This window comes from Barbatula barbatula, assembly GCF_947034865.1.
Source record: "Barbatula barbatula genome assembly, chromosome: 2".
Classification (NCBI taxonomy): domain Eukaryota; kingdom Metazoa; phylum Chordata; class Actinopteri; order Cypriniformes; family Nemacheilidae; genus Barbatula; species Barbatula barbatula.
Window position 1 is genome coordinate 31,573,170 of NC_136767.1, and position 26,123 is coordinate 31,599,292.

At 37.7% G+C, this 26,123-nt stretch overlaps 4 protein-coding genes across 7 annotated transcripts; 1 reads left to right on the forward strand and 3 right to left on the reverse strand.

The window, feature by feature from the left end:
* Positions 1–1,319: 1,319 nt before the first annotated feature.
* On the forward strand, positions 1,320–14,051 carry ganaba (glucosidase II alpha subunit a). 2 transcript variants are annotated; one of them, XM_079485144.1, is made up of 25 exons: positions 1,320–1,405; positions 1,915–2,007; positions 2,284–2,392; positions 2,489–2,616; positions 2,704–2,883; positions 4,063–4,128; positions 5,286–5,349; positions 5,471–5,543; positions 5,625–5,721; positions 6,511–6,691; positions 7,368–7,521; positions 7,668–7,903; positions 7,976–8,102; positions 8,179–8,258; positions 8,488–8,628; positions 10,144–10,240; positions 10,336–10,437; positions 10,505–10,748; positions 10,847–10,911; positions 10,987–11,063; positions 11,137–11,211; positions 11,323–11,436; positions 11,524–11,633; positions 12,327–12,427; positions 12,768–14,051. In XM_079485144.1, the coding sequence occupies exons 1-25, from the start codon at positions 1,386–1,388 to the stop codon at positions 12,875–12,877; spliced, it is 2,844 nt and encodes a 947-aa protein (XP_079341270.1). In that variant the 5' UTR covers positions 1,320–1,385; the 3' UTR covers positions 12,878–14,051. The 2 variants fall into 2 exon arrangements, with proteins under 2 accessions (XP_079341270.1, XP_079341271.1); XM_079485145.1 differs by lacking the exon at positions 4,063–4,128.
* A 566-nt stretch (positions 14,052–14,617) lies between these two features.
* On the reverse strand, positions 14,618–18,097 carry slc25a45 (solute carrier family 25 member 45; the record flags this gene model as incomplete). Its single annotated transcript, XM_079472410.1, has 6 exons — positions 14,618–14,883; positions 15,119–15,353; positions 15,435–15,608; positions 16,449–16,520; positions 16,696–16,739; positions 18,061–18,097. The coding sequence occupies 6 exons, from the start codon at positions 18,095–18,097 to the stop codon at positions 14,618–14,620; spliced, it is 828 nt and encodes a 275-aa protein (XP_079328536.1).
* Positions 18,098–18,621: 524 nt separating this feature from the next.
* On the reverse strand, positions 18,622–22,740 carry fktn (fukutin). Of its 3 annotated transcripts, none has more exons than XM_079486348.1 (10): positions 22,335–22,740; positions 22,025–22,188; positions 21,666–21,722; positions 21,355–21,555; positions 20,972–21,252; positions 20,741–20,873; positions 20,510–20,639; positions 19,933–20,066; positions 19,701–19,825; positions 18,622–19,628 (listed from the first exon to the last, which is right to left on the reverse strand). In XM_079486348.1, exons 2-10 carry the CDS (start codon positions 22,142–22,144, stop codon positions 19,415–19,417), a joined length of 1,395 nt encoding a protein of 464 aa, XP_079342474.1. In that variant the 5' UTR covers positions 22,145–22,188; positions 22,335–22,740; the 3' UTR covers positions 18,622–19,414. The 3 variants fall into 3 exon arrangements, with proteins under 3 accessions (XP_079342474.1, XP_079342473.1, XP_079342475.1); XM_079486347.1 differs by having other exon boundaries at positions 19,094–19,628; positions 21,337–21,555; positions 22,335–22,484; XM_079486349.1 differs by lacking the exon at positions 21,666–21,722 and having other exon boundaries at positions 19,107–19,628; positions 22,335–22,525.
* Positions 22,741–22,796: 56 nt separating this feature from the next.
* gtf2h3 (general transcription factor IIH, polypeptide 3) lies at positions 22,797–26,090 on the reverse strand. The gene is made up of 13 exons (XM_079486378.1): positions 25,908–26,090; positions 25,751–25,830; positions 25,318–25,424; positions 24,756–24,883; positions 24,544–24,603; positions 24,392–24,421; positions 24,131–24,159; positions 23,973–24,047; positions 23,841–23,894; positions 23,651–23,719; positions 23,437–23,572; positions 23,189–23,225; positions 22,797–23,105 (listed from the first exon to the last, which is right to left on the reverse strand). The coding sequence occupies exons 1-13, from the start codon at positions 25,915–25,917 to the stop codon at positions 23,036–23,038; spliced, it is 885 nt and encodes a 294-aa protein (XP_079342504.1). The 5' UTR covers positions 25,918–26,090; the 3' UTR covers positions 22,797–23,035.
* Positions 26,091–26,123: the final 33 nt, after the last annotated feature.

Consider the following 26,123-nt stretch of genomic DNA (forward strand, 5'->3'; position numbering starts at 1 on the left):
AAATTACCGACTGAAATGGATTTGGATTGATGAATTCCAGTTCAAAGTTACCGAATTTAAGCGCATAATGATCATAAACAATCACACACTTTGAAAAATGTCCAAGTATTTACCATCACGTTCCAAACACCAGCCTGCACACCACCTGTTACAATCAAGAGAAAGACAGTTTAAAACAGTTAAATGAAATTCCACTTAAAACTATGACAAACCCACGATAACGCATTAATATCCAGTTTAAATGTGTCCCAGTGATTGAGGATAGAACCAGCAGACGGGAACATACTGGTACCGAAGACATAGCACTGGAGCTAATATCCCTCCATACATACAAACAAGAGTACAGAACAACCACGAGCATGCCAAGAATGGAGGACTTCGCTGCAATAACCGAATTAAACATTATTTTTCTCAGTTCATCAAAGTAACCGAATTTAAGCGGATATATTTTCAAAAACGTTTTTTTCAGTAAAAGTTTTTAGAATGTCACAGCACGTACTTAACAAGCAACCAAGCACGCGGCCAGAAGTCTCGGAAAAAGAATGAAGATTAGCATGCGGGTCATTTTATATGAGTGGTGTCGTCATTTCCGGCGTGGAAAGAGGTCCATCAAAGGGCTAGAAAGCGTTTTAAATCTTGTTGCAAATAATTATAGGAAAAAATGTTGAATCATTTTGATACCTTTAACATTGTTAATACCTAATATACCAATGCTAACCCAGACCAGTAACATCTTTTCTGTGGTATGGAAATGACCCTAATGTAAATATATGTCTTGATTTATGTAAGAGAGAACTATGCACAAACACTAAGAAAATATTTAACTTGGGGTACAAATGTGAAAAGAATAACAATTTATGTCAGGGGTAAGAAATGTAAGTACTTGGATTGAAGTAAAATGCTTCTTAAGTCTCTTTTGCTTTATTATATTGTTAAAGTATGTCCATATTGTTTAATTTATCTCATACAAATGTAGCCCTGTTTTTAGATAATAACCATGTAAAATAAAAAAATTGTACTTTTAGTATTTTATATGAGTGGTGTCGTCATTTCCGGCGTGGAAAGGGCCAGAAAGCGTTTAAAATCTTGTTTAAACTTGTTGCAAATAATTATACGGAAAAATGTTTAATCATTTTGATACCTTTAACGTTATTAATACCTAATATACCAATGCAAACCCAGACCAGTAAAATATTTTCTGTGGTATGGAAATGACCCTAATGCAAATGTATGTCTTGATTTATTTATCATAAACTATGTATAAAAAGAGCTAAATGTTATAATGTTGTTGTTTTTATGATTCATATAAAAAGTCGCTCTTTTCAACGTTTACTTCTGCCGGACTCGAGCGGAGGTCAAAGTTCGCGCACACTCACCGAGGCAAGATGGCGGCGTCCTGTGTCAGGTATTCAGCCGCTCAGTTACAATAAGAGGATTATGTTTAAATCGTCCTCTAAAATACGCACACTTGACGAGACAGTTTAACTTAAAGCATTTTGTGTTACATATTAAATGTTTGTATTACTTTACAGCACGTTTATTTCTTTGCGATTCAAGAAATGTTCAAGCCTTTGTCTCGACAAAGAAGTACTGTGTCTGTACCGCGGTATCAGATTGTAATATATAAGATAAATTACACATCAGTACTGTTGTGGTTAAGGTGGGACACGTACAACAACCACAGTATAACCTAAAATGGCACCAGATCTAAACCATGACAAAACTGTGAATGAGTAAACTCACATGTTTAGTATAGCATTTAAATATCCCGTTTAGGGTGCACTGTAGTTTTAGGTCATAGTGAACTGGTATTATTATTATTAATGCAATGTAACTCTTGCAATTCCTTAAAATGATTTGACATTGATGAATAACCTTAATCCCATTCAAATGAATCCTGATGATGTCTTTCAGCTTGCTGGCGGTGGTTCTGCTCTTCTTCTGTATGAGTGCTCATGCTGTGGACCGCAGCAACTTTAAAACATGCGATCAGAGTTCATTCTGCAAGTGAGTATGATTCTAGCCTCTCAGAAATAGATGAGCACGCCAAATAGTCTTTTCAAGATTGAAATGCAGTTGATGGAAAGATTCAGCTGTCAAGCATCCTCTGGATGAAGACGCATAGGACAAAGAAATAGCCTCTAGCTATATGTTTTTCAAAGAAACTAGTTAACAATGAAATGAAAGCCAAAACCTCAAACAGTGTTGAGAGCATTTGCTGTGAATACACCACATTTCGTCATATATCTACATTCGTTTGGTTTTCTTTGTGTATGTTTGCAGACGTCAGAGGGAGCTGAAGCCAGGTCAGTCTCCGTATCGAGCTCTGCTGGACACACTTGAGCTGAGTAACTCCAGACTCACCTTACAGCTCATCAATGACAACAACAAGGTAAGACACACATCAGTGCTGTCTACTGTTTACCTCGGAGTTATCTGCCAACCCTGTTGGAGGAGTGAGACACATGCAGCTCTTGTGTTTTTGCAGGTTCGCTTGTTGCTGGAGCTGTACAGACTGCAGGGGAACATGACGCGTGTAAAGATCAATGAACTTAAACCTCTCAAGCCTCGCTATGAGGTTCCAGATGTGCTGATGGCAGATCCGCTTACCGAACCGTGAGTCACGGTCACAATTCCGCCACATGCAAGCGTTCCTGTAGCTCAATGGGTAGAGCATTGTGTTTTTGTCCTGTGTTTTTTTAGGATGTCAGTGGTGGTTCAGGATGAGAATGGTCTGGTTTTGTCTCTGGGTGGGGCTGAGCAACGGCTCATTTTAAATGCTCGACCTTTCCGATTGGACATTGTTGAGGGGCCTCAGGTGCTCATGTCTGTCAACTCCAGGGGGCTGTTGGCCTTCGAGCACCTCAGAGTACGCAAGGACACGTGAGTCCAAACCCTCACCCAATGCTTATTCCTGCAGTGTTATAGATGATTTATAAACGGATCTGTCAATCTAGGTCACTGTTTGCTCTATATTTCTGCTCTGTGTTTTTTTGTCTCTCGTTTTCTCTATTCAATTTGGCTGACTTTTATACACACGCAGTTTTAACACGCGAACGGCCCGTATTTTTGACCATTTCATGTTTTGAGTGTGAACCCTCGCATCAGTCACATACACTCTCTCGACGTCTATTCTCGCTGTTGCTTCTTTTTCGTTTTTCACATTTCTTCTTTAATTCTCGGTTTTAGCAGGGGCCATTCATTCATCTACAACTAATGCAGACATATGCTTCTGGAAATAATCGTTTTCAGAATATTTCTTAATCATTTGTACACATATATGATTTATATACAGAATTATGATGTATATGATGTATTTTTCTCTTGCCATATAGCAATTCAGTGATGTAATTGTATCAGCACTATCACAACTTATGATTCAACATTTCATTGGCTTTGGCAATACGTTGAGTAATAATTGTGTATAGATTATTGTAAGAGGTTTCTCTAATCTGTAGCTTCAGCATAGCTAAAAATCTACTTTACCTCATATACTCTGAATTAATGGGATTGTTCACCTTCAAAATGAAAATTCTCCTCATGTAATTTCAAACCTGTATAACTTTTTTTCTTCTGCCGAACACAAAATAAAATATTTTGGAGAATATTGGTAACAGAAAACCATTGGTCCCCATTGACTGGCATTGGTTTTGTGTCCACACAATGGAAGTCAATGTGTGGACCAACGGTTTTTGGTTACCAACATTTTTCTAAATAACTTCACACTAAAATCACACAGGTTTAAAATGACAACTGGGTGAGTAACTTATGAAATAATTTTCATTTTAAAGGTGAACTATTCCTTTAAATGTTCACCTCCTACTCTATCGGGTTAAAGGTGAGTGATGTTGATTAAATCTCATCTTTATAAATCAGACTTTGAGAAAATGGTCAAAAATAAATCTTCACTAGGTTAAATTGAACTTCTGTGGTTTGTGTTGAAGTGTGTCAAAATTAATTTATGTAGAAATACTTTTGTCAGTGTTTGAAGTGAAATTCTCATTACAATCTCTTTTCCTTCCCCTCTTTTCTCATCTGTGTCTCCACTGTCTCACTCCGCAGTATCTCTCATAAAATAAGTAGCACAGTTGGTAGCATGTGGGACTCGCTCAAGAGCATTTTCTCTAGGTAACATCTCTTTGTCCAGTTCCGGCTCTATTTGTGAACATTTAAAGGGATGGTTCACCCAAAAGTAAAAATGTTATCATCATTTACTCACCTTGTCATTTCAAACCTGTATGACTTTCTTTCTTTCGCAGTATACCAAAGAAGACGTTTTAAAGAATGTTGGAAACTGAAACCCATTCACTTGCATTGGTTTTGTGTCCATACAGTAGAAGTGAATGGGGGCCAGTGCTGTTCAGTTACCAACGTTCTTCAAAATCTCTTCTTTTGGGTTCTGCGGAAGAAAGCGAGAGGTTTGAAATGTCAAGAGGGTGAGTAAGCAATGACAGAAATGTCTTTTTTGGATGAATTATGGCTTTAAGTCGTGAATTTAAGTGTGACTTTCTCCATTTATACACACGTATGCATTTCAAATGTATGTTTCAATACATTGAACATTTAAAATACCCATTATGAAACATTTTAAGCTTTTTACACACACACATTTTGTCGCAGTTTTTATGAATGTCATCATTCAATTTCGTTGAAGATCAGTAGTAAAGGCTCTTCATTTAATGTTACTATGTTTCTCACAATAATAAATCAAGTGTTATTCATGCTAAAATCACACACAAACACATTATCCAATAGTGCGCAACATGCCTTATAGTCAGCATTCCAGTAGATGTGTTTTCTTATAATACTGAAATATTATAATGTTACGTTATGCTGGTGTTTGATACAGAGGTTGTAAGTTATAATAAAGATGTTAAAGAATAAACCACAAAGCTCGGAGTTTCATGACTTGTATAGATAATAGATTAGATCAGATGAGCAGCCAGCTTCCTAAAGAACAGGACAAAATCTAAGCGTGTGAAGAAAAATGACGCTGTATTGTTATTTACTGCTAATCCGTGTTAGATTCTTGTAAAATGAATTTAAAGATTATTTACTGCTGAAATGAACATGAAGATTTTTAAATGAGGTTTCCTGTTATCTAATGCATTAACTAATGTTAACAATTACAACCTTATTAAAAGTGTTATCAGTTTTTCTTTCAAAGACATTTAAAATCCAGAACAGTAAACTTATCACATCGCTGTTGTGAAGTTTACGTTATAGTTCATATTTGTTAGTTGTTCATGAGTTGTTTGTTTAAGGGAACTATTTATTTTTTGCAGTAAAAGTGAATCTGATCCGGACGAAACGGCAGGACAGGAGAATGCGGGACAGCAAACAGAGGAGGTGTGTGTTTTCAGACTGTGCCAAAAACATCTTCCCTCCGAGCATTTTTTTAATTGAAATTAGAATTGAATGACAAACTTCATATAAACGTATGTTTTTGTTTTATCTCGTATATGGTCAGATTAAAGAAGACGAGGAAAAGCCAGGCATGTGGGAGGAAGTGTTTAAAACTCACAGCGACTCAAAGCCCAACGGTACATTGAGATTTCATGAAATATTCATTTGCAAACATGAAACGGTTTGATTTTTATTCATTCGAGTCATTTTGAATACAGGTCCATCATCTATTAGTTTAGATTTTTCTCTACCTGGTGTGGAACACGTCTATGGTATTCCAGAACACGCAGATACGCTGAAACTGAAAAACACTGAGTGAGTTCTTATACACACACATGATCTGCCACACGAGCAGATTTGATACATACTGACTTAAATTCCAATACAGAAACGAATGAATTTAGTTAGATACCAAACACTTAGATTGTTATTCTGGCGTTTAGTTTTATGCAACAATTTATGATTCAAATAGAAAACGTAATGAATGTAGCTACATACCAAACACTCAAATTTTTATTCTGGCATTTATGATTGACAATCATTAAAAATATAACATGCAGAAAAATGCAATACGTTCATTTGTATATTTGTAGATATGTGACACTGCCTGTGAAAAGCCAGCAGTTTCTTTTAGTGACTTACTCTCTTTCACATAAAGTCATGCACATTCTGTGAAAATATAACCTTGTCAAATCAATGAATAATTATGTATACAGTGTATATATGAAGAGTTTGGTTCCAAAATGAGATATCTTTAGAAAATAATGTTGTTTTGTTGTGCATTCCCATAACCTTCAATCAAACTGCTGTCGGTTTGTTTTGATTTAAGCCATAATAACTCAAAAATACAGCTAACTACAATAACACAATAGAAAATGAGTTATCTCATTTTCTAACCAAACTCTTCATGCATATTTACACGCTTCGATACAGGTTTAGCTCAAAAATGTTATGCATAAAGAAAGCATGTAAAATAGTTAGTTGCAGTTTAAATCATGGATAAAATGATGCCTTGATATTTTACCACAGTAAATAAAGCATGAAACGGCACTATGTCATGAAATCGAGATCAATGACATATAACTGAACTGTTTTATTTTTCAGCGGATCGGACCCGTACAGGCTGTATAATCTGGATGTGTTCCAGTATGAGCTTCATAACCCGATGGCTTTGTACGGTTCAGTACCTGTGCTCGTATCTCACAGTAAAGAGCGAACCATGGGTCTGTTCTGGCTCAATGCTGCTGAGACGTGGGTCGACATCAGCACCAGTTCAGCAGGACAGGTGGGAGACATCAAACGGTTGCCTTTGCTTTCCATAATCCATAACATATAAGAGAGACTATGTTGTGCAGCTTTAATATAAACACCTTTTCAATATCGACAGTAGTCTGTTGACTTGATTCGTTTTCATATTTCAAATGTCTGTGCTAGATTTATCTTTACCTTTTGGTAAAGGATAATGTTATTGTTAAACGTATTAATGTTAGCTGACTTACTGCCATCCAATACTGTTGTAATATTGCATGTTTTTATTAGTGCTGTCAAACGATTAATCGTGATTTTATATAATATATTTCTGGGTACTTTGTATATTCCGTGTATGTATTTAGTTCGGATTTATATAACATACATACACATACATGTATACATATTTGGGGAATATTTATTTATTTACTTATAAAATTATGTATTAATTTATATTTACTTTAATGATTTATAAATGTTTGTAAAATCTAATATTTTAGTTTTCCTGTATGCATGTATTTGAATGCACTTATAAATACAAACTGATTATGTATTGTACACAGACAATTATTATGTAAACACAAACTTTTATTTAGGATGTGATTAATCGTTCGACAGCCCTAGTTTTTAAATTTAAATTGAGCTGTTGATATATTATTTTATACAAATATTTTTTTGATCTATTTCTTAAACCCTGATCCTGAACGTTTCAGATGATGTTTGGGAAAATGCTGGATTTTGTTCACGGTTCCAGTGAAGCTCCTCAGACAGATGTGCGCTGGATATCCGAGAGCGGCATTATTGATGTTTTTATCATGCTTGGACCCAAACCCACCGATGTCTTCACTCAGTACGCTTCACTCACAGGTACCTTCATTCTTGACTTATAATATACACTACTGCACTTTCTGCAAATTCTACACTAAAGATAATCAAATATAACATATTTATCTAAGCTTTCAATGGTAATGCATCTCGACATCTGTCTCTCTCTCTCTCTCTCTGTCTGTCAGGCACTCAGTCGTTTCCTCCTCTGTCCGCGCTGGCGTATCATCAATGTCGCTGGAACTACAACGATCAGGAGGACGTCAGAGCCGTCGATGAAGGCTTCGATGAGCACGACATCCCCTATGACTTCATATGGCTGGACATCGAGCATACAGATGGAAAGCGCTACTTCACGTGGGACCCCAGCAAGTTCCCGCAGCCGAAAGACATGCTGCAGGGCCTGATGGATAAAAGACGCAAGGTACGAGTTCAGATTCATTTTACTCATTTTCTGTTGGAACCAAAAGCACTGAACACGTGTCTGTCTTCCCAGCTGGTGGCCATCGTGGATCCTCACATTAAGGTGGACAGCGACTACAAGATTCACAGTGAGATTCGCTCCAAAAATCTCTACGTGAAGAATAAAGATGGAGGAGATTATGAAGGCTGGTGCTGGCCAGGTGTGAAGTCTTTCTTGAACGTCTCTGATTGATCACATGACCCATGCTGAAACGCGTTATGTTTTCTCTGCTGAAGGTAACGCTGGTTATCCTGACTTCACAAACCCTGACATGAGAGCCTGGTGGAGCAGCATGTTTGCCTACGACCAGTATGAGGTGAACGTCAAAGATGAGACACTTTCTGTTTTTAGTTTTGTAAACCCTCGCTGTTGTGTGGAAACCTCATATCTTTATATTTCTTGAAAAAATCAATTCTTTCATGTCCATTCAACCCTCTTGGGGTCCTTTCGGCCATCAAATACATGTCAAATATTCATACAAATCTTAGTATTAAAGGTCACAACACTCCCATGTTTTCTTACTCATGTACCCGCTCTCTCCTTAGGGTTCAATGGAGAATCAGTACATCTGGAATGACATGAACGAGCCATCTGTGTTTAATGGGCCTGAGGTGACCATGCACAAAGATGCTCTTCACGGTGTCTGGGAGAACAGAGATGTTCACAACCTCTACGGCCTCGAAGTGGTGAGAGAGCAAACGCTCCCTAATCTAAATGAATAAATGCACCCCAATACTACAGTTCTGTCATCATCCTCTCACCCTCAGTGTCATTCTTTCCACGTAAAAACAGAGAAAACGGAGTGATCAGAGGTTTAAAAAAAAAAGAAAGTAAACCAGAGGCTGTTAAGCTGAAACTTCAAGACAAAGACTTTGGGGAGAACTTATGAAAAATTATATTTATCTTGGTCTAAAAACTTGGCTGTAATTGTAAAGACATTTTTAAGATTGTGGTAGTTTTAAAGATAAAAATGTTGAAGGTTTTCTAGACGATGAATATTTTGCTAGCGTGTTGTGGCATATTTAAGTAAGTTGTAGGGCTGTTTGACGATTAATCGCGATTAATCGCATCTTAGAGTAAAAGTTTGTGTTACATATTATATAATGGTGCATATTTTTCTAAACACATACCCATAAATTTGTGTATGTAGGGAATATTTGCATGTATATTATATTATATTAAAACTTTAAATCTATCGTTTTGCCGCTGAATGATTACGAATAATGGGTTTAAAAGCGTGATTATATGCTGTAATGCTAGAACTGATGCTGCTTTAATGGGTCCTAGTTTATAGGTATAAAATGAATATACACAGTGAACAGACATGTATTATTTTAACACAATTTTTTATTCTGGATGTGATCGATCGTGATTAGTATTAGTATGTAGTAATAAGGTATTCGCAATGGAAAACACAAGCCCCGCCCACTATCGTTCTCATTCTATGTTTTGTTTAATTTGTAAATGTGTCAGAATACAGAAGTAAAAACGGTCAGTAGTAAACAAGGACTTTAGTAAAACAACTAGGCTAAAATAATAGATAACAAATCCTAAGGATCCTTAAAGATGAATATGTACATGTAATATTATTATATCGTTTTTTATATTCCCAATGTTAAACACCCCGTGAAACGGAAGTTGCAATCGTTTTGACTTCCGTATTTTTACGCATTTCCGATTGAAATTGTATTTCTAATGAGAAAAATAGTGGGCGTGGCTTTCATCTTTCTCTATGATTTGATTGGATGTATAAAAACAGCGTTGCATATTGAAATAGAACTGGTAGCAGACAGTTGAAGGGGAGGAGTTAACGGATGCTCCGCCTAGATGGATGGTCATCACAGGAAGGAAGTGCATTTGCAGATTTTAACTGAAGATTATGAGGCCACACGATTTAAAAAAAGGGAATGACCCACATCGATAAACTATTTACAATAAACGCTGCAATATTTCATGAAAAAATAGGCATTGTCGTTTTTTAAAGTGATAGTTCATCTGTCTTCGTTTACTCGCCCTCAATTTGTCCCAAATCTGTATAAATGTATTTCTTCTGTTGAACACAGAAAAGTATATTTGGCAGAATGTTAGCAATATTCAGTTCTGTGACATCATTGACTTCCACTAATAAAAGTGGTGTCACACAAATGTTTTTCTTTCAAACTGAGCGTAAATACATGAACAATATTTTTTTCTGTTTTCAGCAAAAGGCGACCGCAGACGGTCTGATTCAGCGTTCAGGAGGCGTTGAGAGGCCGTTTGTTCTCACCAGAGCATTTTTCGCCGGGTCCCAGCGTTACGGTAAGAGATTTGCTTATAGCAGACATTCACGCGCTTGTAACGGAGCGTTCAATTATGCTCTGTCTCGCTGTCTCTGTGTTTGTCTTGTCGCTCAGGTGCGGTTTGGACCGGAGATAACGCAGCCGAGTGGGGTCACCTGAAGATCTCCATCCCCATGTGTTTGAGTCTGGGGTTAGTGGGCATCCCGTTCTGTGGAGGTGAGAGACGGCTACAAATAATAAATATTCAGTTTGTCGGTTTTTCACAAACGCTTGTCTTCCTCAGCCGACGTCGGTGGATTCTTCAAGCATCCCAGCCCTGAGCTGTTGGTCAGATGGTATCAGGCGGGAGCGTATCAACCCTTCTTCCGAGCTCACGCTCATCTGGACACCCCGCGCAGGGAGCCGTGGCTGTTCGGTCCAGAGAACACGGCTCTCATTCGGGAGGCGATACGTCAGAGATACGCTCTCCTCCCGTACTGGTACCAGCTCTTCTATAACACAAAAAACACCGGACAACCGGTCATGAGGTCAGTAAGGTTTAAATGTGAATACAACTGTACTTAACCTAACTGTATAATATTATTACATGTAACCTGTAATAATAACAAAATGATTCTCCTCATAGACCTTTATGGGTTGAATATCCTGAAGACGTTGCTACTTTCGCTATTGAAGACGAGTATCTGCTCGGTGAGTTTGTCAAGCGTGATTTTCTCTAGAAAACATGAAAAAGCACACTAACAAGCGATCATCCCTGGGGTTTAGGGAAGGATCTGCTGGTGCATCCGGTTACTGATGAGGGAGCTAAAGGCGTCTCTATATACCTGCCTGGGGAACAAGAGGTAACGTTCGAACCGTCCGTTCCGCGCGTAATTCTCTGTGAACGCTCTCACACTCGCGCTGAATCTCTTTCAGGTTTGGTTTGACGTTCACACCTTCGAGAAACACGACGGCGGCAAGAGTCGCTATATAAGCGTCACCATGAGCTCTGTGAGTCCGCACACCTTTGGTTACTGACGTCTGTATGCTTCGTGTTTAGACGACGTTAGGATCTCGACATTATTTTGATCAGACTCATTTGGTCTGTCTGTCACGTTCCAGATTCCAGTTTTCCAGCGAGGGGGCTCAATTATCTGCAGGAAGGATCGTATAAGGAGATCTTCCTCTTGTATGGAGAGCGATCCGTACACGCTCTACGTGGCTCTCAGTTCTCAGGTATTACAGAATCGCCTCAATTCTTTCGAAATGCTCGATGTCAAGCAGCAAGCGGTTTCCAAAGCTTCAAGATTGCTTGCGTTTCAGGGCTCTGCTGAAGGCGAGCTGTACATCGATGACTTCCATTCGTTCAACTATGAAAAGAAGGAGTTCATCCACAGACGTCTGTCATTCTCTGACGGCACACTGACCTCCAGGTGGATCTACGCTCTTTCATTCTATCTTTTTTAAGCTGTTCCCCATAACTATAGCACACCCAAGAGAAACGTGTTATGTCTTGATGCTCTGGGGCCAAGATGTGAAAGTTCATGTATTTTGTTGTTTCAAATGCCCGCTGTATGAAGTCACGATCTTAATTTGACTGTTTAGTGACCATTTGTGTATATTGATAATAATAATGTCTATCTGCCTTACTTTAGCTTTCATTGTTAAAAAAGGAGTGCTTTTTACATTTATTCAGTGACAAACGGAGAAGGTCAAAAATATTATGATGTGGTAACACACAAAAAGTATTATAATAAGTATTATATAATATGCTAGCTAACTTTTTTTAACACGTTACACACTAATAAATATACATAAGAATGCAAAGCGTTTGTTGCACAAATTAAGTTTATTGGATAGATAAATATACTATTACCTCACGAACAGGTGCGTATAATCACTGATTGATGAGACTTAATCGAAAATTTCCATTTGCTCTTCATTTAATCTCATCGGTTTAGAAATAGTTGAGGTTTCTCATCTGTGATTTTAAATTGTGTGTTATTTTTATTCAATAATCGCTTTTGTGCTTGAGGAATAATAATATTGTGACTTTTATTTAAGAGGAGTTGTTAGTAAGTGGCAAATAATTTTCTCGACTACGTTTGTTTATTCTTTCTCGACAGAAATCTGTCTCCAGACTCTCAGTTCTCCACAAGCTCTTGGATAGAGAAGATTATTATTATTGGAGGCGTCCAGCCGTCTTCTGTCCGTCTCACGACTGCAGGTCAGAGTCAACGCTGTTAGTCTAATGTGACCAATATTATATATTTTGTTGGACTTTGCTTCAAATATTCAGAATCGTATTGAATGTGGTGATACTGTGTGTTCTTTTGATAAACTGTGTGATCGGTTCTCGTTTTTTAAGTGTTTGTAGAACAGTTTCATGGAAAAATATGATTGCAGAATAAGAAAATGTGTACAAAAATCAAGTAAATTCTTTATTAATGATAAATGATTTGTATTCCATTTGTATGTTTTTACTATATGATTATTGTTGTTGCTTCCCTTTTATATACCTCGACTGATTAAATAATGACACGTAATGTTCATTGTTTGTTCTTCAGATGGCACAGAGACGGCTCTAGAGTTTGACTTTGATTCTGAAACTGAAGTCTTAACGCTGCGTAAGCCGCGGGTGAACGCAGGCGCAAACTGGACCGTGCGTCTGCGATGACATCACAATGAACACGCAAACGAAGGAACAAACGGCACTTAATTTCAGACACAACCGAAAGTTCACAAGCGAACGTATTATTAATGATTGATGGATTGATGAAGGGGACCAGGAGGTGCTCTTCTGTTGTATGATTTCACATGAAAAAATACAAATAGGAGAGATTTCTAGTAAATTAGAATTTTAATTAGGATTTTTAGATGTTTTGGTAACACTATACAATAAGGATGTGTTTAGTTTATGCATTTGCTAACATGAACCAATGGAGAAATATATGTCTACAGCGTTTACAAGAGTTTGTTAATTTGACAATACATTTTGGTAACATTAGTCAATGCACAATGAATTTACGTGAACAATTGTATGGACATTAACAGTAATAAATGCTAAATTTGTCATTGTTAGTTCATGTTAGCTAAAACATTTACAACCTTATTGTAAAGGGTTGTCCTTTTTTGTCTCAGGAAGTATTCTGCTGTAACAATAAATGTAAAATCCTGCAATTCAAAGCCAAATTAAATTTTTATGTTGCCTTTTGGACCAGTATATATATATATGTATATTATCTTTAATTCATCAATGGATTACAATTGTGAATTCAAAAACATACTTTTAAGAGGATGAATAAGATGTATTGTCAGCCTCTGTATGTGAATAAGGTGATATGACTCAATTTGCTTGAACTTTCATTCCATTGAGTATAAAATTCATGCGAAACAATTTCCAAGAGAAGTACGAGGAGAAACTGAACGACAAATAATAAACCGGGACCTTTTCGTTATTTTCTATAGTTCTGGTTAAAGTGGTGTTTTAACGTTTGTAGATAATCTTTAGTTAATTTTCCCGAAGATAATAGATCATTCTTCACAGATCTCTTGATCGAGCTTTGCAGACATCAATACAAAACGTTTGTCAGATTGAGTAAATCACTGTTCAGTTTTGTTACAGGTGCGAATAAAAGAACACGAAATTTGTCGTACACTGACAAAAATGACACAAATTGTAAAAGATTCAGTTATTCAAATCTTTTTAACACTAAATAGTTTTGTGAGAAGATTTCAGCTGATGTAAAGAGAAAATGAAGTGAAAAGAAACCCGATTGTGTACATGTGAATGTGAAAAGTATAACGTCTTTGACAAAGTGAATAAAATAAAAGCGGATCAGTCCATTGGCCTAAGGGTTTATTTTATTACACACCTTTCATTTTATGACCGTTCACAAATACAAATACACAACCGTTTTAAAGAACAAAAAGACAATATTGATAGAAGTTTCCTACGTGTTAAGTTAAAGGTAGTTTAAATGTAGTTCAGTACTTTTAAGCTCAGTTTATTCTCTTTTTAGTCTGTTTGCATTTCACATATCTACTTACACAGAATCTTTAACCATTGAACATTTAGGAAAAATATGGAATAGGTTTCTTATGATTCAGTACTGGCCAGAACATAACATGGTTTAACACATAGTCTACTACAAAATAATACACCCTCAAAAATAAACCATGTGACGTAACCTTGACTTTTCGTTTGTTTTCTTGCAATAGCACTTTCCACTTGTTTTCAAAAGACCAACCTGCCAGCACAACGTTTGCTTCTCCAGCATCTTCTGAATATTAAATCATTTTCCCAACCGTGAAGGTATGATGTTTAGATTCATCTTTTTCACACCGAGGTCAACCCAACTATTAGAACAAGTAAACGTTGGAACAGGGTGACCGGTGTGAATGGAAAACCCCTCATTTAAAAGTTTCTCATGATCATCTCGAAGCTGAGGAAGGTGACGGCGTTGACGGGGAACGCTCTAACGCTGTTGAGAAGAAGACCTCTGAAGAAGACCCTCACACCTTCCTCACGCACGCTGACTGTGATGCAGTGCAGGACGCTGTTATACACTCGACCTCCGGCTCCTGACATCTGCAGACGCGCCTTCATCACGTCCATGGGCGTAGCGCAGGCCCACGTGACCACACCGGCAACTCCACCCGCCATTAACACCACAAACGTGCCTACAGGACACATCATCAATTTTCACTGTTAAAAACTGTATATGACTCCTTCAGTGGAACACGCAAGAAGTGGTTTAGTGTTCATATAATGGAAGCCAATGGGCTTCAGTGTTGTTTGCTAATGCACGTTCTTCAAAATATCTTCTTTTGTGTTCTGCAGAAGAAAGAAAGTCACACAGGTTTGCAATGACATGAGGGTGAATCAATGATGAATGCATTTTCCTTTTTTACTCGCCTGGCTGTTTCCCTTTCTCGCTCAGCATCCTGCACATCACCTCGTACGGCAGGAAGTAAAGTCCAAAACATGGCACGTCACGTAAAGCGAGAGCCCAGAATCCTCTGAAAAGGCCTTTGGGTCCGTCCTCTCTCAGGATGATTGCTAAACAGTGTACGGGACCTCTATATTTCCATCCGTCTGTCTGGTTCTGCAGACGCACCTTCACCAGATCTATCGGAGCTGTCACAAACAACTGTTTGAGATCGAAACGCTTCAGGTTACTTCAATAAGACATTAAATGACTTTTTGGTGATCTAACATTGGGTTCACTTGCCTGGGTCACACCTGAGAAGCACCCGGCCGTGAAGACGGCTGTGAGCGGAGGCTGAATGCCGCGATGTGATTGGGTGAGATAGTCCAAAGCATTACTGTAGGAACCAAAGCAGACGGCGTTGCTCAGAGCGATGGAGAGGACCGGAACTGACATACCCTTAAAAAATCCACGAAACTGGAGATTGACGAAACAAAGCAGTGTCAAAAGTAGAAGCATGTGTAGTAAAAGCATGTGTAGTAAAAGCATGGTTCATTTTCATTCAGTTTAGTGGTCAGATTATGTAATATAGTAAGAAAGAAATTGACAATCCACCGCAGGATGCTCTGTGGACCTTCTAATCTTTTCTTGATAAGTAGAAACATTTCTCCCCGACTACTATGAGCTTTTGATTTCTGGACGTGAAACTCTTACAAATTATTGTGTGTCTACTTTTTCTAATGTTATTACAATGTCATGATGTTGTTATTTATCACTGTAAACGTTTTTGCTGTAGTTATGAAGCTAGTTGCCAGTAACTTACTGTAGATTTATATTTATCTCATTTATGGTCAACAGTTTGCTCAAAGATAAATGAACATTAGACATGAACAAGTATTTATCTTTACAGAAAAAACGATGCAAAGCAATCTCTGTTATCTTTGAACGAGCTAAGCCAGTAAATGACATCAGTGTAAATCTACAGAAAATGACTGGCACACTCCTGCCAGTAATACTGTCATTTCTACAGAATATTTTCTCGATTTCTAAACAGTTTAAATATCAATCCTTAAACTGGAATACAGAGAAACTGGTTTTACTATAGTAACCACAGCGTAACCATGATGTTTTTAATACAACCATGCTTATACAAATAATAAGTGTTGGACCATAAACAAGCTTACTTCACATGTCGCATGCACCGCCGTAATACACATAAAATCAAACCACATACGTTAAAAACCGATTGATTGATGTTGTTGATATTGAGTCAGCATATACATTATACACGTATAAGTGTGGCGTATGAAAACTGACCCCTTCATGATTGTATGTCCTGACCATACAGTCGAAAATCCCACTATACACAGACTGTGTCTGAAGTCGCACCTGCAGATGAAATAACATCTGAACATCATCATGCACTTATAGCACCCGCGTGAAAAACACTCCATGCTATACAAGTGTAGTACTTACTGTATACTAATATCAATCTTAACTACATATGTATATCTTTACATAAACTGTTTTGTTTATGTGGGCATCTGCAGTGAACGTCACTCACCTTTACTGTGTCTAAAGGGTGTCCGATAACCAAACCTACAGCACCTGAGGTCACAGGATTGACCCATTGTGAATTATTAAACACTTGAATCAGGAAAGTCATTTAAAGGAAAACTTCAGCCAAACATTAACAGTCTTTCATCATTTCCTCGCCTTCGTGTCATTTCAAACCCTCACGGCTTTCTTTCTTCTGCAGAACACAAAAGAAGATATTATAAAAGAACCCAACAACACTGAAGCCCATTGACTTTTCTCCAGATATATTCAGAGATGTGTTCTGCAGAAGAGAGAATCACGTTCATAAGAGTTTGTTTTGGGGTAAACGATCCCATTTTATTGGTCAATAAGAAACTATATTTAAAATATGTCACAGTAATGTTTTACTGCCATTCCCACATACTCTTTCTCAGCTTCTGTGACTGCTTTATTTGCTATAGTTTAATAATTATATTATAGTATATTTAGTATTCTAGTATTTTGCAGTATCGACTGGTGTTTCTCAATCGGGGTACGCGGACCCCTAGTGGTCTGTGGCGTAATTGCAGGGGGTCCGCATAACCTTTAAAGTGATCTTGCAATTAAATGTACACCGACCAAACGCAAGTCAAAATCATCCCAGTCGGCTATTGCATTCAAAGTTATTGCCTTACTTGTGTCCAAATGATGTTCGCACACTTTGCATATTTAACGCAATTTATTTCAGCAATCTTCGTTGCATCATCAGGTGCACTTCGAGGCGAGTTGCGCATGCGCAGCTCACAGGTATCGCAGTTCAAACTCCATATATGATATGTATACGGTGACTGATCAGTAATGGTTGTAAGTCCTTGTTGACAGAATAATGTCAAAAGAATAAACTGCAGTGTGTTGGAGATACTGAAATATAATATTTTGGGGACGTACTAAGGATTATTGTGCAATTATAATGCAACTAAAAACCATGAAATGAAGCCGAATTGTAAAATAGACTTGCATTTATTCACTTTACAAATATAAAATGTTTGACTTGACCGATTTTCCTTATTTAGTGTAAATGTGTTGGGGAAAGACATTGGGATGGGATGTGAGCCCGGGGGTTGAGGGTCCATGAGGATGCTTTGAGTTGGGCTCTAGTACACTAAACTATACTTCATTTATCTTTAGCAAACACAAATGTTTTTTGGTGTGGGTTGCGACTTTTAAGAATGATTATTATTTAGCTTTTTATTGGCTCGCATTGAACTAATATACATTTGCTAATATACATCCTAAACAAATGTACATTTAGCAAATGTACACAATTATGCATGTAAACAGAAAACACAGTTATAAACACAAAAGGTGCAGAGCAATAGTGCAAATGCAGATGTTATAAGTGAATAAATACCTGAAATCCATCCGGCGATAAACTCCAAAAACGGCATGGCAGATTTAACCCCGATTGCCTTGCATATAAAAACTACTTATTCTTATTGTACATCTGTAAATACCTGTAATTTAGTTTTGTCCAGAAATAAATCAGTATATTTCTTACTGATTTACAGCCATACGGATGAAATGTTGTATTCAAAACAAGTTCAACTACAGAAAAACGATGTCTGATTCACAGTAACGCTCATTATGCATTGAGATGTGTAAAGCTGATGCGGTCAGCAGCTCGTGTCGTGTTTAACCTAAACCAGGTGTCAAAGGTCAGAAGAGAGAGAGAGAGAGAGAGAGACAAACACATTACACAGAAGCAATAATCCACCTTAACGATGGAAATGCAACACTATAAATCTATCATTAAATGTGACATGGTTTAATTAAGCATAGATTTCTTAAAACCTTTCTTAGAAATATCAATAAATGATATGAACTAAATTAACGTTAAGAGCTCTGACATAAATATGCCTCTTCACTGAACAGCCAACAACACAAAGTATAAAACAATTTCCCATATATATTTACTCATTTTAATGCAAACACAGATACAGTCTATTTTTTCATAACGAGTAATTCAATTACTTAAAAATATAGAGTATTTTCTTCAATATGTTTTACATAAAAAATGATGTTCAGCGTTTAACAGACATCCTCCACAGTGATCAATATATTGTTTGTTATATTGTGGATTAGATGCGTCTCCTGTGTGGGATCTTTAAAAATGTATGTAATATAATGTTCAATGAGGTCAAGGGACTCCTTCTGAAGGCAAAGTCCAAACATAATAAAACATCCTGCAGACACGCACCAAACTATCCAACAGCGGTCATTCAGAATCTTCATTATGAAAAGTGATATAACCCACAATATCAATCAGATCTTGGTTATCATATCTGTGCATTTGACTTACATAATCACTAAATGGTATTATGCATTCGTGTTTAGATATTGTGCAAATATCAGCCATTTATTTTCATTATCAATCAATAAATAGCAGTAAAAGCCAAAGATTTCACACAGGACTTTTATTTAATAAAACACAAATATCAGTAGCAATGACAGTGTATAACCTCAGTTTATACACTCTGAATGTATTCATATTCGTATAGAATATTCACTACAGCCATCCGCACAGGACACGCCTGTTTACTTCAGGATCAGGAATATTTCTGTATTTCGAACCTTATTTTTAGTGTTACAAAGACAGTCAACGTTTTTATACACACAATCTAGTTTATACATTTGTAGTAGTTTGATGAAGTTCGTAATGCAGTTTGTTTAATATCAGATTTATAGACTGTCACTCCTGTCTCTACTCAGTAAACCTGGATGACATCATCCCATTCCCTCACCGGCCAGACTCCGTTCTCCTGCACGTTAGGAGGAGAACTCTTCCAGTCCCAGACCTTCACCGGAACATTCCATTTGGGTCCGTAGTTGGCCGTCACATAATCCAGAGTCTCGCAGGGAACTCGCACTTTTAGATCGACCAGCTCAGTCCAACACAGACTGAATCGTGGGAACACATATCTGAAATCAAAGCATTATGTCATAAGAGTATGAGCAATAACAGGAACCATTTGAAACCTTTCCAACACTCACTTGAATTTTTTGCCACTCTTTGCCTGTGTGCCTCCATTCCACACAACATCATCATCATCATAGAAGAAGAAAATGTCTAGTTTGACATCATTTCCCTGAAAGGATAGCTCCAGACTGTCCTCCACCTGAAAGAAAAAGGAGACGGGGTTGATACTATTTTTATGTCCGGAACCTCCAGTCCCTATAAATGAAAAGAAGTGTGAAGTGATACAGGTAATAAACAGGCTCTTACCTTCCCAAAGTGATGTTTCAGAGGGAGACCAGCCTTCTGAAACGCCTGCGTGATGTCATGCCTGTAATCTTTAATCCAAATGCCCAGATCCACGTCTTTACTGTAGGGGATGATATTACACTGCCGGTACCAGCCTGTGGGTTAGGAAGAAAGAGTCATTTAATCTACCATTCCCTTTAATATCTTTGTATATGAGGAAAAAATACTTTTGCACATTTTGGTTGTCAATTTATCACACCTGATTCAAATCATAAGATCATTAAACAGGAAGGGTCAGTTAAGGGAGCCTTGGGGGTCGCCAGAAAAAAAGCTGACTTCCACTGCTCTGGATAAGCAGCACCGGGATAATATTCAAGCTGTTTGGATGTGTTGCTTCTTACAGAAGAGGCTATGTTGGACGAAGGTTTTATGTTCGAAAGGTCGCGACAGTAAAAAAAACATTAGAAAAATATATGATTATGCACCTGACTGAACACCAAACTGTGATTGGTAATGGTAATGACCCAAAGCTCCATCTACTTTGACACAAAAAGGCTTGTCACACAAAATGATGTTTCATAATTTGAGAGTTTCTTACCAAGACAGGTTCCACTGCTCAGCCAGAAAGGCACCCCGAGCGCAGAGAGGACTTTGGAAGCAAGATGAAGAAGACCTTTAGCCTTCATCTTGAAGTCCATCACCTCTGGGGAGGTCTCATCCGGGTACAGCTGCACAAAATTATGTTACAGATACGAAACGCTTAAAGCAGACTCCAAACATCCATTTCATGTTCGATCTCTTGTTTCCATTTAGCAACACTGCTAAATACCTGGTAGAAAGTTTTAGCCTCTTTGCAGCGACACTCCAGAAAGCGGCTGTTGTAATGCTCGATAAGGAAACGAGAGTGGTTTTTGGGGATTCTTACATCCAGCCCATCAAGAGTCGTAAGGATGAGCTCAGGTCTGGAAGAGTCGTGAAATCAAGCAACATTTCTAAACACCAAGAACATTTATTTATATTACATTTATTCGCACATGATAATAAATAACCTTGAGATTACCTGTCATAAGCCCCTGCGTGCCGGCCAAAGTCCAGCTTACCGAATGGGATGAAGGTTTTGTCCATGCTGGATTTCAGTCTGAGGGGTCCATGCCAGAGGTAGTTTCCACTGCGCTCGTACAGAACAACCACATGAACTACACGATCATTAAAACGAAACAGGAAGTGCAGCGGTATTTCATTTCCCGTCAAATCGTCCATGCTAATCAGCCTGGGGTCTTTCCCGCGTGTCTCCAACACTTCCAGACCCCGCTCCTCGGCTGCATTCAACAGGGCATCCCGCTTTAATACATGATGAAAAAAAACCATGTCATCATTTGTCCACTCACATGTGGTTCAACACCTACTGGATGCATCATTCCGTACTTCTGTTGATTTTCTTACATCGTATTTCCAGAGATTTCCAAGCAGGCCAAAGGTGGTGAAGTCTCTGTGTGTGCACAGAAAACTGCAGTGAGGCTCTTTCTGCTGACTGGCCTTGAAAAGAAGGTCATCCTGGGACAGGAGGTTCAGCGAGGCAGTGTCCACCAGAAGCACAGGCAACTGAAACATACGGACCAGCCCCAGGAACTTCTTCAACAATTGCTTGTTTCAAAGAAAAAAAGCAATATTAGATACCACAAAGTACCATTTCAGGACACAGAGCTGTGTTTAGTCTATGGTTTAGACTACAGCCGCTATCACGCTGGACTCACCAAATGTGCTTCTTTGCCAGAAACATATCCTTTACCGCCCGGAATGTTAAGTCCATTCTACAATCAAATCATTATTTAACAAACATGTGCATTGTGTTTACTTCTGCATCATCAAAGCAATAAATCGAACAGTTATTGAATCTATTAAACAAACAGACCAGCATAATAAATACAAATAAGACAATATGCAGACAAGCTTCAGATGTTATTCTTGCTATTAGAGATTTCATTTGGTTGTGTCAAGCACAACACACAAACAAACTTCCAATATAAGGTATTTGGACCCATAAAATGATGCGAGTTAGTAAATGTGTCATGGCAAAGATTTATTTCTGGACACAATTTATGTGGATCATCACCTTTGACGCATACTGTCTGTAGTAGTACAGCTGAAAGAGGAGAAATATGGAACTGAATGAGATGAGGAGAGCCAACACAAGTGTCCTGTTGATTCTAGGCATCAGTCCTCCAGAAAACATCTGACACAGAGAGGAAGACCATTGCTGTGCTCACATACACAGATCTGAAACCGGAAGAACACAACAATACACATGAAACACACAAAGCATAAGATCTGCGCTAACAGAACACATGCATTGGATAAGAAGAATAAGTTGTTTAGAAGACACGCTTTCAAAATGAAAAATGTCATCTCGTCTCGCAACTCACCAAAAGCAGGAACAACCCAGAATATCTCATTTATTACATTTATGTTTTATTTAAGTAAAACGTGAGAAATATTTTCGGTGTTTGCATCTCTCGGATTCACAACACACGCGCTGCTACCTCCACCGTGCGCGGACAGGGACATTCGGCTGTAAAAACGCGTTGCGGAAAAAAGGTTTATGGGACTGTGAGCCTATATGAGAACGCATTAACTAGGTATGAGCGTTTTAGTCTAGTACCCATAAAAACGAGTAATCGGTCATTCATATGGTTCAATAAAATAAGATATAAAATGTAGTAAATCATAGAGATAAACGTCACATTTAGCGCTTAGGCCCTTTGCTACGATGTGTCAACAGCGCCGCCATATTAGACAGGGCAACTGTCCAAAAAACACATGAGGAGCTGCGGCTTTCGGGTTAGTGTTATTATCTAAATAAACTATTACATTAAATTGAATGTTTTGTGTCTTTAGCGTCTTGTCCACAGGATTTATAACAGCATAAACAAAGTGCAGGTGATCTGAAAGTTTATTTTGCCACATGACAACAGGCCCCACACAACATGTTATAAAAAAGTGCTTTATTTAAGTCGTATGAAACAATATCAAAACACACTGTTTAAATAAACATCCTTTTCACAAAAGAACAAAACTGTGGGGACATTTGGGACATTATATTGGTAAACAGGGTCTTGAGAGTGGATCACATTACGGTCTTAACTTTCTTCTTCTTTGTTTTAGCCATCTGAGGAAGAGGCATTTTAAAGGCAGTCCTAGAAATAGAGATACAGAAGAGACAATCAAAACACGCAGATGAAAGTTTGACACATTTTAAAATGATAATAAAAGTACTCACTCGCATGTTGTGCAGATTGGACTAAAGTTACAGAATACTGGAGGATGGAGAAGATAAAATGTTATTATTAGAATTAATCACTCAAATCGTTGATTGTATTTCTATAAAACTCAATACAAATTCAAATTGACCAACAGCTTTAAAAAAAAAGGTTAAATGCATATTATAATAATATTAAATCCCTTTTAACAATTGATGTGCTTAAGCAATCACGAATTTTTGTGTTGCTGTGGATAATATATACATACTTGACAGGCACACCGAGCAGACGTAGCCGATTTCAATGAGGTTTCGGTGGCAGAAGCAAGCAGCCCTGTAGTCTACGTGTACTGGAGGCGGAAGTACCAGATGAGTGCGCTGGTCTGCGTCTGGTAAAAAAACCCACTGAAACAAAACCAGCACTTTCAAAATATGACACAACACATAAAAAACTGATAAACTTTTGAAAATGTGGAATCTCACCAACAAATACTGTGCCAAAGCAATCTTCTGTGGAATTTTAAGATACAAGCCTCCAGTTATATCACAAGCCTGTTAAAAATCAAAACACTTGTTGCACACCAGTGTATTTTATATTGAGCTTTAACAACTGAACATGTCAGCCATCGTAAATGTTATTGTGAGCTTCATAAAACGGGATTAAACTAAATACCTGCTGCAACAGTCCTGAGTCTATGTCCAGCATACAGGCATCGATCAGGACATTCTGTAGGAAAATGGGTCAAGAACTATTTAATAATGAGTCTTTAGTATCCCTGAATTTTGAGTATTGAAGATACCCTACCTTCTTCTGTGCAGCAAAGACCACATTCATGAAGTTCATGTACTGTAACGTAGAATCCTCTGCTGCTTTTATTACCTGATTCACAAGGAGAAATCATGCAGCATCTAAACAACAACTGTAATGAAAATATGTGACGTTTTGGCAAGAGAGGTTCATACCAAAATTCTCGATTTCACGTCATCCCCCGCTGTAAGTAAAAGTCGAAAAGATCAGTGGAAAAGTGCATTACATAGAAACACTGAGATGTACTTAAAATAAGATGAAAATGAAGTCATGGTACAAAGAAGGATGTCTTCAATAAACCGTGACCAGTTAAGGAAGAATCTCCTTACAAATGCATTATGGCATCAGTTTATTATAGACCTGAATAAACAAATCAATGAGACATACCATGTCAAAAAAAACTGAAAAATGTTTACCTTCCACTTCTTTTGACACTCGATTAATGTCTGATAGTGAAAAATGAATGAAAATTGCAGTCTGCACTTTGCACATTAAATTACATTCACACAACGGCCTTGTCTTTTAAATTCTTTGATTCTGTACTAATAAAAGCAGAGGTTCAGGATACAGCAGAGAGCTCTGGACAGTGATCCAGCCAATTGCGTCTCTGTTTGATTGCAGTTGACTTCTGTTATTAAAAGACAAGATAAAATGTTTTTATGTCTTCCTTTTTACAACATCAGTATCCTTTTAAAGGCATAACTCTTTCAATAAATAACTTTTAGCTTTAACTTAGTTTAAAGTAAAAGTAATTGTATTTAGACCAAAAAAAACACTTACCCCTGTCCATGAGCTTCTTGATTTCTTCAGCAAAGAGGTCATTAGCAACTGACAGAAGCTCATATTTGCCATCACCGCTTGAAGCAACATCTCCTGATTTCCAGTTCTTATTGGGATACAGAAAATGGCTTGAAAATAGAAGAGTTTGGAGGTTAGTTTAGAGCAGGGGTCTCCAAGCTTTTTGTAAGCGAGGGCTACCAAAATATCTAAAATCCTCTAGAGGGCTACTTGTTGATAACATACTTTAAAACTTTAAACATGTGATGCCTTATTTTTACGCTCACAGAACCAAATTCAGTTTTCTTATATTAAAAAATAAATTAAAGCTAATAATACTTGCTTTTAAGAAAACTTTCATGACGATGTAGCACTTGGCTGATCGGTATAGTCACAGGTTTATTATTGGTGAGCACGGTGTTTAGCGGGCACCTTACACCTTACAGAGTTCATTCGGGCTACCAGGTGCCCACGGCACCACGTTGGAGACCACTGGTTTAGAGGTTATTGGTTATGCAAACATTACAGACACGCATGTCAAAAACACAATTAGTTTATTACTTACCTCTCTCGACAAAGATTTGCAACGATGGCTAGTTTGTTGGTTCTTGCCATAACCAAGTGGGAATTTGCCAGGACCATCACAGCATCCAAACATTTTGAAAGAGTGAACTGTGCAAAAATAAACAAAGTTAGATCATTTGTAATTCCATATAAATGTCATTATGAAAAATGAGCTGTTTACCAATCATTCCTTTATGTAGTGTGATATTCATCTATGATTTATTTGTGTTCTTGGTTTACAGAGACAACAGAGTCAAACACATTACCATCAGTGACCCAAAGGAACAACTAAAGTTCCCGTTAAAACCAATACAAGAGCCATTAAACCATTGATGGGTTCTTTTTTCTTCACCAGTGTTTCCTCCAAGATGTTAAACATACAAAATCAGAACATATATTTCAAAGACGACTTAAATCAGGTAAAACAGAATTACCTTCGGTTCACGTTGTGCCTGCTGGCCCCACCAAACTGGGTTGACATCAACCACTATGACCAGAATGTTAATTTCGTCTTCTGCATAGATGAATAAGAGATTTGATGTCTTTGTTGTTAGACAGTTCAGTATAAATCTAATGAAATATTTGACCAACCTGACGTCATTGCCGCGATCTCCTTATCACACGATATTTATTTCTCTACTATTCAATCTTCTTGCTATGCGTTTTATCGTACGCAGTCATGCCGAGACAAAACAAAATGCGACAAAAATACAAAGAACTCATCATCTGTGTGTGTGTGTGTGTGTGTGTGACTCTTCTGCGCAGGCGTGCGGTTTTGACGCGAATTGAATTACGTCATACATGACG

What these genes read in the sequence shown, in the direction of transcription:
- fktn (XM_079486347.1), bottom strand. Translation starts at nt 22,144, where the DNA reads ATGTTTTCTGGAGGACTGATGCCTAGAATCAACAGGACACTTGTGTTG. An exon ending in ACAGACAGTATGCGTCAAAG is followed by an intron (nt 21,723 to 22,024) that starts GTGATGATCCAC and finishes ATTTGATTGTAG; the next exon opens with AATGGACTTAACATTCCGGG. An exon ending in TGAAACATCACTTTGGGAAG is followed by an intron (nt 19,826 to 19,932) that starts GTAAGAGCCTGT and finishes TTTTTCTTTCAG; the next exon opens with GTGGAGGACAGTCTGGAGCT.
- ganaba (XM_079485144.1), top strand. Translation starts at nt 1,386, where the DNA reads ATGGCGGCGTCCTGTGTCAG. An exon ending in ACCGGACAACCGGTCATGAG is followed by an intron (nt 10,749 to 10,846) that starts GTCAGTAAGGTT and finishes TTCTCCTCATAG; the next exon opens with ACCTTTATGGGTTGAATATC. An exon ending in TGAAGACGAGTATCTGCTCG is followed by an intron (nt 10,912 to 10,986) that starts GTGAGTTTGTCA and finishes CCTGGGGTTTAG; the next exon opens with GGAAGGATCTGCTGGTGCAT.
- gtf2h3 (XM_079486378.1), bottom strand. An exon ending in AGGCACAACGTGAACCGAAG is followed by an intron (nt 25,425 to 25,750) that starts GTAATTCTGTTT and finishes ATTTTTGCACAG; the next exon opens with TTCACTCTTTCAAAATGTTT. An exon ending in ACGTGAAATCGAGAATTTTG is followed by an intron (nt 24,048 to 24,130) that starts GTATGAACCTCT and finishes CTTGTGAATCAG; the next exon opens with GTAATAAAAGCAGCAGAGGA.